This window comes from Elephas maximus, chromosome 5 (assembly GCF_024166365.1).
Source record: "Elephas maximus indicus isolate mEleMax1 chromosome 5, mEleMax1 primary haplotype, whole genome shotgun sequence".
NCBI classification, from domain to species: domain Eukaryota; kingdom Metazoa; phylum Chordata; class Mammalia; order Proboscidea; family Elephantidae; genus Elephas; species Elephas maximus.
In genome coordinates this window covers 121,650,963-121,663,854 of record NC_064823.1, presented here as the reverse complement: position 1 = coordinate 121,663,854, position 12,892 = coordinate 121,650,963, and the positions used below count along the sequence as shown (strand labels likewise).

Genomic DNA, 12,892 nt, shown 5'->3' with positions numbered 1-12,892 from the left:
GCTGCATAACAAATTACCCCAAAATGCTAAGCTGTCGTAACAGAGTCCCAGAATTACTGGGGCTCTAAGACGATGATAGTTTTGATATTTCTTTCTCTGTCTCTCTGACATGATTAAAATGATTCTTAAGGAAGATTAATCTGACATTAATGAACAAAATAGTTTGATATGACATAGTTTCTAGAACCTGAGCCCTGGTGGCACAGTAGTTAAATCATTTGGCTGCTAACTGAAAAGTTGGCAGTTCAAATCCACCAGCTGCTCTGTGGGAGAAAGGTGTAGCAGTTTGCTTCTGTAAAGATTTACAGTCTTAGAAACCCTGTGGGGGCAGTTCTACTCTGTCTTGTAAGGTCAATATGTGTTGGAATTGACTCAACAGCAATGGGTTTGGTTTTTTTTTTTTTTTTTTGGTGTAATTTTGTTTACTGTATTTTGGATGCCCTTTAGATTAGAATGGTAAATACACAGTACAAATGCTGTAGCTCCCCCCTTCTGTCTCCACATCAGATATCACTAATAAATCTTTGCATTTTTTTCCTCCACTGAATCAAGACAGGTCCTTAGAATTTTTTTTCACCACGCATCTAAGGCAGCTACTACCAGTCAGCCGTTATTTACATACAAGATAACTATTTCCCATTTCTAATGCCTAAGAACGGTACTTCCAGAATTAGATATACTGCTTAAGTTGTCATGTGGTAAAAAGAGTATACATGCTGAGGATTGCTTCTTGTGTGTCTCTCAATTTCCTTTAAGATCTTTTCTTTGACTTTGATATTCTGCAGATCACCACGTTACTTGGCGTGAATTTATTTTTTATTTATCTTGCTCAGGACTTGTCATGTTTTCTGAATCTAAAAATTGCTGTCTTTCATCAATTGTGGAAAATTCATAGTCATTTTCTCTTTGAATTTACCTCTTTCCCTTCCTACTCTGTCCTTCTGGAGCTTCTGTTAGATGTATGTTGAACCTTCTCATGTCTTTTAATCTCTCTTTCATGTATCTTTTTGTTACTCTATGAAATTGTCTTCTGGACAGTTTCCTAAGGTCTGCCCTTCAGTTCACTTATTCTTTCTTCAACTGTGTGATCTTTTGTCTGTCCCACCGAGTTGTTTTTTTAATGATCATACTTTTAAATTTAGAAAGTACTTTGTAGTTCTTTTAAAAATCTTGAACTTTTTTTGGAAGTGCTGTCTTTTCTCGTATTCATGAGTCCTTTTATGCCTTTATTCATTTTTAAAGTATTTACTTTATAATAAATATCTATCTGATAATTCTGTTATTTTTAGATCTTGAGGTCTAATTCTTATGTCTACCGTCTCTTGCTCTTTTTTCCTTTTATATTTTTAATTCTGTTCCACAGCTTCAATTCCTTTTTTTCTTTTATTACTGTTGGAAGTATACACAGCAAAATATACACCAATTCAAAAGGTTCTACGTGTATGATTCAGTGACACTGATTACTTTTTCAAATTGTGCAATCATTCTTGCCACCTTCTCTGAATTGCTCCTCCTCCATTAACATGAACGTGCTGCCCCTAAGCTTCCTATTTGACCTTTCTAGTTGCTGTTGTGATTTTGATCCCTTGTAGATAGTTCTTCAAAAGAACATGATGTTCAAAGCAAACATTCTTTACTAAATAAGCTAACCTATTGTCTGGTTTAAAAAAGACTTGAGGGGATATTTTCGGTTTAAGATTTAATATTTAAAGATCTCGGGGCAACAGTTTCAGGTTTCACCTAGCCTCAATGGCTCCAAGAAGCCTGGACTGTATAAAAATTTAGAATTCTGTCCTACATCCTCCGCCCCCCCCCACGCCCCCGCTTCTGATCAGAATTCTCCTATAGAGTCTTTGATCAAAGTGTTCAGTAATGGTAGCCGGGCACCATCCAGTTCTTCTGGTCTTATGGCAAAGGAGACATTTATTTATGGAAGCAATTAGACACCTGTTCCATTTCCTCCTCCTTGACTCTTGCTGCTGATGCACTATTTCTTTAGGCAGTTTATAACTTTGGATTATGAGCTCATCTGCAATAGAACTTACCTCTGGAATTTTTTTGCAGCTTTGGAGGAGGCTTTCAATTTTTTTTTTTTTTTTTTTGTCAAACACTGCAAGGGTATTACAAGTCTGGGTCTTTCCACTTTTTATATTAATTTCTCACCTTTGGAATTCCCAGACCACTCAAAATCTACATTTTTGAACACAGGCCGGAGTGAGGCTAGAAGGGCAGGCCTTCGATTACAAACTCTTAATGGAAAGCTTTCTTTGTTTTTTTCCAAAACAAAACCTTGGCCAAGATAAATGGGCTTCCTCATAGTCTCCTTTTACTAGCTGCACTGAATAGCTGCAGCATTAGTTTCTACCCGCCACTCTGGTTTTCAGTTTAATCTTTGCTATGGTCCATGGGAATGTCCTTACTTTTTTTCAAGATCGTATATCCCTTTAATAAGATATGTGTTCTGTTTCATCCAGAATTTCTAGATAGTTGTTCTAGTAGGATTTTCACCGTATAGTCAGAAATGGAAGCAAGTTAGCTATTTTTTTAATATTCAGAGTTAATCTGATGGTGGGATTGGTTCATACTGATAATATTTTTAACTCCCGCAGACGTCAGTGAGATCAGATCCTAGTGACATGCAGTTTTCCATGATGAGGACTGATGACCGAACTGCTTCTGCTGAAAGCACAGTAAGAATTCTAAATCAAATTCATCCCCAAATCATTTTGATAATTGTGTATAATATACTATTTCCTTTTCTAGGATGGCTCAGAATCTATAGTGATCAATAAATTATGGTCCATCACTTATTAAATCAAGGTAGGGCCCAGTCTCTCAGTCTCTCTAAAAGTTGTTTTTGCTGCTGCCGACCACCTAGTATTACAGCAAACATGGACAGTTTCCTGTTGCAGTTGGCGTTGCTCGTCTCATTCTTGTGGTAGCAAGAACAGTAGGTGGCAGAAGTATTAATTTGTAGATGATTTTTTATTTTCACTCTACCAGATGCGGTTACCAGTGCTCTGGAAGTTGTTTCTGTCTTTAATATTTAGATGTAATTTTAATACTTAGATATATTTTCCCTACCACATTGTAATATTCTGAAATCCATATAAATTTCACAATTAGCATGAATATATTTAATGAAGTAGTATTTCATTTCCTAGAAAGCTGTTATTAAATTATAATGCCCTACAATCAATAGCATTTTAGAATCAAGGAAATATATGAAAGTGTTTATCTTTTTTTTTTTTTAATCATCACTCTTAATTAGCCCACATATCTAATATACTCCTTTTCTCTTCAACAGAGTCATGCCCTCTACTGAGAATTACCATTATGCATTGACTTGCGTGTCCCTGGGTGGTGTAAACAGATAACACACTAAGCTGCTAACCAAAAGGATAGAAGTTTGAGTCTACCCAGAGGTGCCTTGGAAGAAAGGCCTGGTGATCTACGTCTGAAAAAATCAGCCATTGAAAACCCTATGGAGCACAGTTCTACTCTGACACATGGGGTTGCCCTGAGTCGGAGTTGACTTTATAGCAACCTGAAAGGAAAGGGAAAATTGACTTGCGTGAGTAGCAGAGGGACACTAGTTTAGCCACACTGACCAGTGACCTGCGTGTATCCTTTGGAAAGAGTGATGACATAAAAAGCCAAGTTAGACCAAAAGTAGAATGACCTCTTTGCGTGGAAGAACTTTATACTCTGAACAACCTAAATATGAGTTCCGTTGCGGTAGACCTGTGTCAGACTTACATTTCTATATTGCACAGTACTCTGATAAGAGCATTAGAGGATTTATAAAATGTAATTCCACAAAACTAGTTTAGTTTATTCCAAAAGATACATTGGAGATGTGTAAAGTCGAGGACCCTTGTTGTTGTTGTTGTTGTGTGCCCTCGAGTTATTTCTGACTCCTGCCAGCCCTATAGTACAGAGTAGAACTGTCCCTTAAGTTTCCAAGGCTGTAATCTTTACAGGAGCAGATCGCCAGGTCTTTTCTCTTACGAGCGGCTGGTGAGTTTGAACTATCAGCCTTTTGGTTAGCAGCCAAGCGGTTAACCATTGCACCACCAGGGTTCCTTCCAAGGACCCTTATGGGAATATGTTTGTGAAATGCATTTACTGAGTGAGGCACATGGTTGTCTTACTAATTACTGCATTTTTTTAAAGATGTGAAGATAGCATATCTAAATTTGGCTCGTTATTTACATAAATTAGATTCATCTGTTTTGAATTTTGTTATTGGTCTTTTCATGAGGTACTGAGTAATTTCTTTCACTATTTTTTAACCTTCTCTGGCAGATAAGTGTGGTGGTTGGCAAGAAAACTTTGTTCCTTTTTAACCTGAACGAACCAGATAACCCAATTGATCTAGAATTTCAGCAGCGCTATGGCAACATCGTCTGCTACAATTGGTGTGTACAAAAAAGTCATCATAGAAAGACATCCATGTGTTTTCCCTTACTAATTATAATATATAATTTTTTTTTCTGTATCATTCTATCCTGTATATAACGTTTTCTGGATGATAGTCTATGATTTAGTATGTAAAACTACCTAGAACATTGTCTTAATAAATTATATCCTGTAATTCCTTAGTTTGAGGTACTTGCTAATTTACGCTAGTGCCATTTATGGTTAATCTCCCTTTTCACTGTATTGTTGCCTTTGTTGCTCAGGTATGGTGATGGCTACATCATGATTGGCTTTTCATGTGGAATTTTTGTGGTTATTTCTACGCATATTCGAGAGATTGGCCAAGAGATATTTCAGGCTCGTGATCATAAAGATAACCTAACCAGTATTGCAATATCATACACCCTTAACAAAACTGCAACATGTGGAGATAACTGGTAAGTTATAGTCGCATATTCATGGGAAAGTGTATACAGGGAATACTCGAGAGATTTGACAAGACTCTGATCGCTAATGTGAGCCTGACAACCATACTTTCTTATACTCTTAGAACATGTTTGCAGTTGAACATTTCTGAGACTCCTTTATCCCTGCCTTTAACAGTCAGGATATAAACCTAAAACGGAGTGTGCTTGAAAATCAGTCTTAAAAATAAAACAGGCATGATCCACTCTGTCTCTCCCACTGAATACAGCCGTAAAACCTGGCAGAATGCATGGAGCAGCTGTGTAAGGACTCTGTAAAGTAAATAGTAGCAGGCAGAATTGAGAAGAAGACCAGAAGTTGACCAGTGGTGAGTCTCCTGTTTGTCTTCCAATCTCTCTCAGCCTGCACTCAAGGCAGCCCAAAACCTGGAAGTTGGCATTGGGCACAGACGGAGAGAGCTCTAGGAAAAGCCCTCTAGTTCTGGCTCAGATTGGAGGAAAGGGGAATCATAACATTCAGAAAGACTGGAAAAAGACCTCTGATTTCCTCTTTTTAGTTTTTTTTGTTCTCTCACGTCCCAGCCACCAAGCAATTTTACCACAGCAGTGGCAGCAACAGCAGTGGCAGCAAGGACCCACAGACTCCTAAAACTCTGAGGGAAGGTAATCTTCCTGTCTGATTAGAGGAGGAGCCGACCCCTGTTGCTTATTTTTCTCTCTGTCCTCTTACTACTTGGCCCCTCAGTCATGAGAAGGGTAAGGCAGAGCTGGGTAACTAGAGCTTAAGCTTTCTTGCTGGAGGACCAATACTGGGAGCTTAGGAAACCTCAGAGTACCAGAGAGATCGAACAGAGGAGGGAGCTCAGGAAAGCAAACCCACAGTGATATTTTTGAACTCCTGAGCTCATCCCCGAGCTGTGGAGGTGTGAATCTTATCCTAAGCACATACCAAAGATTTTGAGAACTGAACTAAGGAATAGATCATAGCCCAGGTCCCATACCGGCCACTGAGTGGGCCAGGTGTGAGACACATCTGAACATTAGTGCAAAGTCTTTGGAAATGGAACTGGCATTGAAACCATAACCAACAGAAGGCTGGTTGGAACTTGTGACCTGAACCCAGCTGGGTTGATTGCCTGCTAGAACAAAATATCAACCATCTCCATGAGATTTAAGGAAGACACAGTCTTGTAATACAGTCAAACTGTCCAAAGTATAATCCAAAATTACTTGGTATGTGAAGAATCAGGATAATCTCAACTTGCATGGATAAAAGGCAATCAATGACACCAATGCCAAGATAATGTAGATAGCAGCTATTATAAAAATAGAGAATTAAGGGCTAACACTCTGAAAACCAGTGGAAAGGTAGGAAGTCTCAGCAAAGAAATAGAAGCTATAAAGAGGAACCAAATCAAAACTTTAGAACTAAGAAATACAATAAATACAGAGGTCTTAATAGCTGAGTTAAGGTGACCAAGTAAAGAGTCTGTGAACATGAAAATAGATCAGTGGAGAATACCCAGCCCAAACAACAGAGAAAAATAATTGACAGAATCTCAGGGACCTGTGAGAAAATACCAAAAAGCCTAATATTTGTGTCATCAGAGTCCCAGAAATAATGGCTGAAAACTTATTACATTTGGCTGAAGACATAAACCTGTGAATTATAGAAGCTCAGCAAATCCCAAACAGAATAGACCCAAAGAAACCCAGACCAGTCATATCATATTCAAACTGCTGAAAGCTAATGATAAAGAAAAAAATCTTGAAAGCAGCCAGGGAACATTTCAGATGACTGTGAATATCTCGTTATAAGCCATAAAGGCCAGAAGGAAGTGGTACAACATTCTTCAAGTGCTGAAAGAAAAGAACTGTCGACCCGAAATTCTATATCCAATGAAAATATCCATCAGTAAGGGAGGTAAAATAAAAATATTCTCAGATGAAGAAAATGTATTGCCAGCAGATCTGCTCTAAAAGAATTGCAGAAGGAAGTTCTTTATACAGAAGGGAACCAATGCCAGAAGGAAATTTGGGATATCAAGGATGAGGTAAGAGCAACAGAAATGATAAATATCTGGGTAAATGAAATGTACTATTCTTTTTCTTTAAGATCTTTATATTGATAGTTGAAGCAAAAATTATAACACTGTCTGATAGGGTGTTCAGTGTATGAAAATGCAATACCTAAGACAACTACAATATAAAAGGAAGCAAGTAAAAGGTGTTAAAAGTGGTAATATTTCTATATTCTACTTGAAGTGGTAAAATATTGATTCTAAGTAGACTATGAAAAATTAAATATGTGTGCTATAATCCCTAGAACTACCACTAAATAAACTATACAAAGAGATTTATATAAAAACACAGTAGATAAAATGGAATACTAAAAAAAGTTCAAATAACCTAAAAAGAAGGCAAGAAAGAGAAAACAGAGGAACCAAAGACAGAGGGAACGCACAGAAAGCAAATAATAAAACAGTAGACCTAAATCGAAATATCAGTAATGATATTCAGTGTAAATGGCAAAGTCGTTAGAAAAAGACTTTTAGAATGAATTTTTTAAGTGATTTAATTATATGCTGTCTACAAGAAACTTACTTCAAATATAATGATAAAAGTAGGTCAGTATACTGAGGTCAGAGTAAAAGAGAGACCATGCAAATGCTAATCAAAAGAAAGCTAAAGTGGCCATATTGAGATCAGACAAAGTAGACTTCAGAGAAAAGAAATTACCAAGGATAAACAGAGATATCACTAAAGTGTCAACTCACCATGAAGATATAATAATACTGAATGTGTATGCACCTAACAACAGACCCCAAATTACACACAGTAAAACCTGACAGAATTGAAGGGAGAAATCGACACTTTAACAATAACAGTTGGAGATTCAGTTTGTTGTAATGTGGTGGCTTGCGTGTTGCTATGATGTTGTAAGTTATGCCACAAGTATTTCAAATTCCAGCAGGGTCATATGTGGTGAACAGATTTCAGCAGAGCTTCCAGATTAAGACTAGGAAGAAAAGCCTGACAATCCATTTCCAAAGATTAGCCAATGAAAACCTATGGATAGCAACAGAGCATTGTGTGATATAGTGCTGGAAGATGAGCCCCTCAGGTCAGAAGGCACTGAAAATATGACCAGGGAAGAGTTGCCTTCTCAACATAGTCGACCTTAATGACATGGATGGAGTAAAGCCTTTAGGATCTTTATTTGCTGATGTGGCACCACTCAAAATGAGAAATAACAGCCACAAACACCCATTAGTAATCTGAACGTGGAATGTATGAAGTTAAGAATCAAGAAAAATTAGAAATTGTCAAAAATGAAATACTTGAAGATTGTTATTGCAGAGGTTAGTGAGATGAATGGACTGGTATTGGCATTTTGAATATAACAATTGTATATGTTATATACAATTGTATTGTATTGTATATGCCTCACCCCCACCCAAAAAAACACCATTGTCATTGAGTCAATTTGGACCCATAGTGACCCTATAGGACAGAGTAGAACTGCCCCATGGGATTTCCAAGGCTGAAATTTTTATGGCAGCAGGCTGCCACATCTTAGAGAAGCTGGTGAGTTCTAACCGCTGACCTTCCAGTTAGCAGCTAAGTGCTTAACCACTGCACCACAAGGACTCCTTTCTACCATGCCGGGGATGACAAATTGAAGAGGAATGGTACAGTATTCTTTGTTAAAAAGAACATTTCAAGATCCTTCCTGAAATAACAGTGTCAGTGATAGGTTAATATCCATATATCTACAAGGAAGACCAGTTAATATGACCATTATTCAAATTTATGCATGTGGATGAGCCTCGAAAACCTTATACTCAGTGAAATAAGTCAATCAAAAAAAGACAAATATTGTATGATCTCACATATATGAACTAACAAAAATAGATGTATAGAGACTAAATTTTATTAATGGTTATTGGGGTGGGAGGGAAGGAGGATGGAGGTAGTTGAGTGTTTATGGTGATGGGAAATTTGGCAACAATTATGAGTGCTGGTTACATAGCATGATTAATGTAATTAATATCACTAAATTGTACACCTGAAAGGAAAAAAAAAATTTACATACCAACCACAAATGTCAAGGATGAAGAGATTGAAGATTTTATGAACCATTGCAGTCTGATAATAATTGAATATGCAGTCAAGATGCATTGGTAATTACTGAGAATGGAAAATACAGCCTTGGTGATGGGAACAATGCAGAGATTGCATGATAGAATTCTACAAGACCAATGACTTATTCATTGGAAATACTTTTTTTTAACAACTATACACGTGGAACTCACCAGATGAATTGCACGGGAATCAAATTGACTACATCTGTGGAAAAAGGCAATGGAGTTGCCCAATATCACCAGTGAAGAAAAAGCCAAGGGACAGCTTCAGAACACACCATCAATTTGCTCATATGCAAGTACAAAATGAAGCTGAAGAAAATTAAAGCAAGTCCATGAGAACCAAAGTATGACCTGAATTTATAGACCATCTCAAGAATAGATTTGACACATTGAACACTGAAGACCAAAGACCAGAAGAGTGAAGAGGTGTGGCGTGACATCAGGATATCATACATGAAGAAAATAAAAAGTCATTAAAAAGACAGGAAAGAAAGAAAAGATCAAAATGGATATCAGAAGAGACTCTGAAACTTCCTCTTAAGTGCAGAGTAGCTAAAGTGAAAGGAAGAAATAAAGTAAAAGAGCTGAACAGAAGATTTCAAAGGGCAGCTTGAGAAGACAAGGTAAAGTATTATAAGGAAATGTGCAGAAACCTGGAGTTAGAAAACTAAAAAGGAAGAGCACAATCAGCAGTTCTCAAGCTGAAAGAACTGAAGAGAAAATTCAGGCTTTGAGTTACAGTACTGAAGGATTCTATGGGCAAAAAATTGAATGACGAAGAAAGTACCAAAAGAAGATGGATGGAATATATTGAGTCACCTTACCAAAAAGAATTGGTAGATGTTCAGCTATTTCAGGAAGCAGCATATAATCAAGTTCCATTGCTACCGAAGGAAGAATTTCAAGCTGCGCTAAAGGCATTAGCAAACAACAAGTCTCCAGGAATTGACAGAAAACTAATTGAGATGTTTCACCAAACGGTTGCAATGCTGGAAGTGCTCACTTGTCTATGTCAAGAAATTTGGAAGACAGCTACCTGACCAACCTACTGGAAAAAGACTCATATTATCCCATTCCAAAGAAAGGTTATCCAACGCAAAGCAAGAGTTACCTAAAAATATTAATATCACATGCTGGCAAAATTTTGTTGAAGATAATTCAAAAACTACTGCAGCCTTACATCAACAGGGAACTGCCCAAAATTCAGGCTGGATTCAAAGAGGACGTGGAACAAGGGACATCTTTGCTGATATCAAATGGATCTTGGCCAAAAGTAGAGAATACCAGAAATATATTTACCTGTGTTTTATCAACTACGTGAAGGCATTTGACTGCAGATCATAACAAATTACAGGTAACATTACAAAGAATGGGATTCCACAACACTAAATTGTGCTCATACAGATTCTGTACATGGATCAAGAGACAGTTATTCAAACAGAACAAGGGGATACTGTCTGGTTCAAAATTGGTAAAGGTGTGTGGCAGGGTTGTACCCTTTCACCGTACTTAGTCTGTGTGCTGAACAAATAATCTGAGAAGCCAGAAGAATGTGCCATTAAGATTGGAGGAGGACTCATTAACAACCTGCAAAATACAGATGACACAACCTTGCTTGCTGAAAATGAAGATGACTTGAAGTGCTTACTGATTAAGACTACAGCCTTCAGTCGAATTATACGTGAACATAAAAATCCTCACAACTGGACCACTAAGAAACATCATGATAAATGGAGTTATCAAGGATTTCATGCTACTTGAATCAGTAGCCAACACCCACGGAAGCAGCACTTATGAAATAAAATGACAGATTGCGTTAAGCAAATCTCTTGCAAAAGACCTCTTTAAAGTTCTGAAAAGCAAAGATATCAATTTGATTACCAAGGTGTGCCTGACCCACACCATGATCTTTTCAGTTGTCTTATATGTATGCAAAAGCTGGACAAGGGAAAAAGAAGACAGAAAATTGATGCATTTGAATTGTGGTGTTGATGAAGAATATTGAACATACCATGGAGTTTCAGAAGAACGAACAAATCAATCTTAAAAAAGGTAAATCTGGAATGCTCCTTAGAAGCAAGGATGGCAAAACTTTGTCTTGCTTACTTTGAACACATCATCAGGAAAGACACGTAATTAGAAAAGGACATTGTCTTAGTTTTCTAGTGCTGCTATAACAGAAATACCACAAATGGGTGGCTTTAACAAACAAATTTATTTTCTAGCAGTTCAGGAAGCTAGAAGTTCTAATTTAGGATACCAGCTCTAGACGAAGGCTTTCTATCTCTGTTGGCTCTGAGGGAAAGTCCTTGTTCCTTGGTTCCTTGGTGATCTTCATGTGGTATGGCATCTGCCTTCCCCCATTTCTGCTTGCAATTTGCTGTTTAATCTCTTTTATATCTCAAAAGAGATTGACTTACCTTACACTAATCTTACCTCATTAACATAACAAAAATAGCCCATTCCCAAAATAGGACTGTAACCACAGGCATAGAGGTTAGGATTTACAACACCTATTTTGGGGGTATGCAATTCAATCCATAACAGACATCATGTTTAGTAAAGGGTCAGCAAAAATGAGAGAAACCCTCAATGAGATGGATTAATAAAGTAGCCACAAAAATGGGCTCAAGCACGTCAAAGATCATGAAGATGGCACAGGACCAGGCAATGTTTCATTCTGGTATACATAAATTTCAAAATTTAAAATTTCACTGTAGCTAACTCGAAAGCAACTAACAAAAACAGTTGGAGTCTTTAATATCCCACTTTCAATAATGTATAAAGCAATTAAAAAAAAAACTCAAGAACATCTCAACAAAGAAATAAAAGACTCTGACAGTACTACAACTAGGCTAACAGACATTTATAGAACATTCCACCCAACATCACAGAATACACATTTTTTTCTAAGCACCTGTGGAATATTCACCAAGATATACCTTTCCTGAGCACTAAAACAAGCTTCAATAAATTTAAAATAATTGAAATCTAAAAAATATATATATATATATATATACATTCTTGGATCATAAAGGATTCAAAGTAGAAATCAATAGACAACAGAAAAATCTCTAAACATTTGTAAATTAAACAACATCTAAATAATTAATGGATCAAAGAGTAGTTTCAAAGAAAAAATATAGAGCTAAATGAAAATGCAGCATATCAAAATATGTGAGAAACAACTAAAGCACTGCTGAGAAGGAAATGTATAACTTTAAATGCTTATATTGGAAAAGAAGGAAGTTCCAAAATCAATAATCTAAGTTCCTACCTAGAGAAACTAGAAAAAGAGCAAAATAAACCCAAAGCAAGCAGAATGGAGGAAATAATGAAGAGTAGAAAGGGATGAAACTGAAAATAAGAACAATATAGAGAAAAATCAATTAAATAAAAAGGTAACTTCTTTGGAGGAAAAAAATAAAATTGATAAATTTCTAGCAAGATTGACAAAAAAGACAGAGAGATAGAGAAGACAGTAGTTACCAATATCAGGAATGAAAATGGGTATAACTGCAGATCCTGAAGCTATTAAAAGGGTAATAAGGGAGTATTACAGACAACTTTATGCTGAGAAACTCTACGCATTAGAAGAAATAGAGCAATTCTTCAAAAACCACAAAACTATAAAAACTCAGCCCAGATGATATGTACAACCTCTATAGTCCCATAACCATTAAACTACCAAAACTCAACCCAGGTGATATGTACAATCTGAATAGTCCTATAACCATTAAAGAGGTTGAATTCATAGTTTAAAACCTCCCCCAAAATAAGCCTCCAGACCTGAGTGGTTTCACTGGAAAATTCTACCAAATATTTGTTAGTTATAAATTTTGTAACTTACTAATTATAAAGAATCAGCACCAAATTTACACAGCCTCTTTCAGAAAA

General features: G+C 36.7%; 1 protein-coding gene across 2 annotated transcripts in view; it reads left to right on the top strand.

Moving 5' to 3' along the window:
* The window catches only part of WDR19 (WD repeat domain 19), a 101,640-nt gene that overhangs the window by 13,702 nt on the left and 75,046 nt on the right, over positions 1 to 12,892 (top strand). The window contains exons 7-9 of one of the 2 annotated variants that reach the window (XM_049886341.1): positions 2,610 to 2,690; positions 4,309 to 4,421; positions 4,686 to 4,859. In XM_049886341.1, the coding sequence (XP_049742298.1) occupies positions 2,610 to 2,690; positions 4,309 to 4,421; positions 4,686 to 4,859 (368 nt within the window). Of the gene's footprint in view, positions 1 to 2,609; positions 2,691 to 2,768; positions 2,821 to 4,308; positions 4,422 to 4,685; positions 4,860 to 12,892 lie in introns of those variants that run through there. The other variant, XM_049886342.1, reaches the window with a different exon arrangement.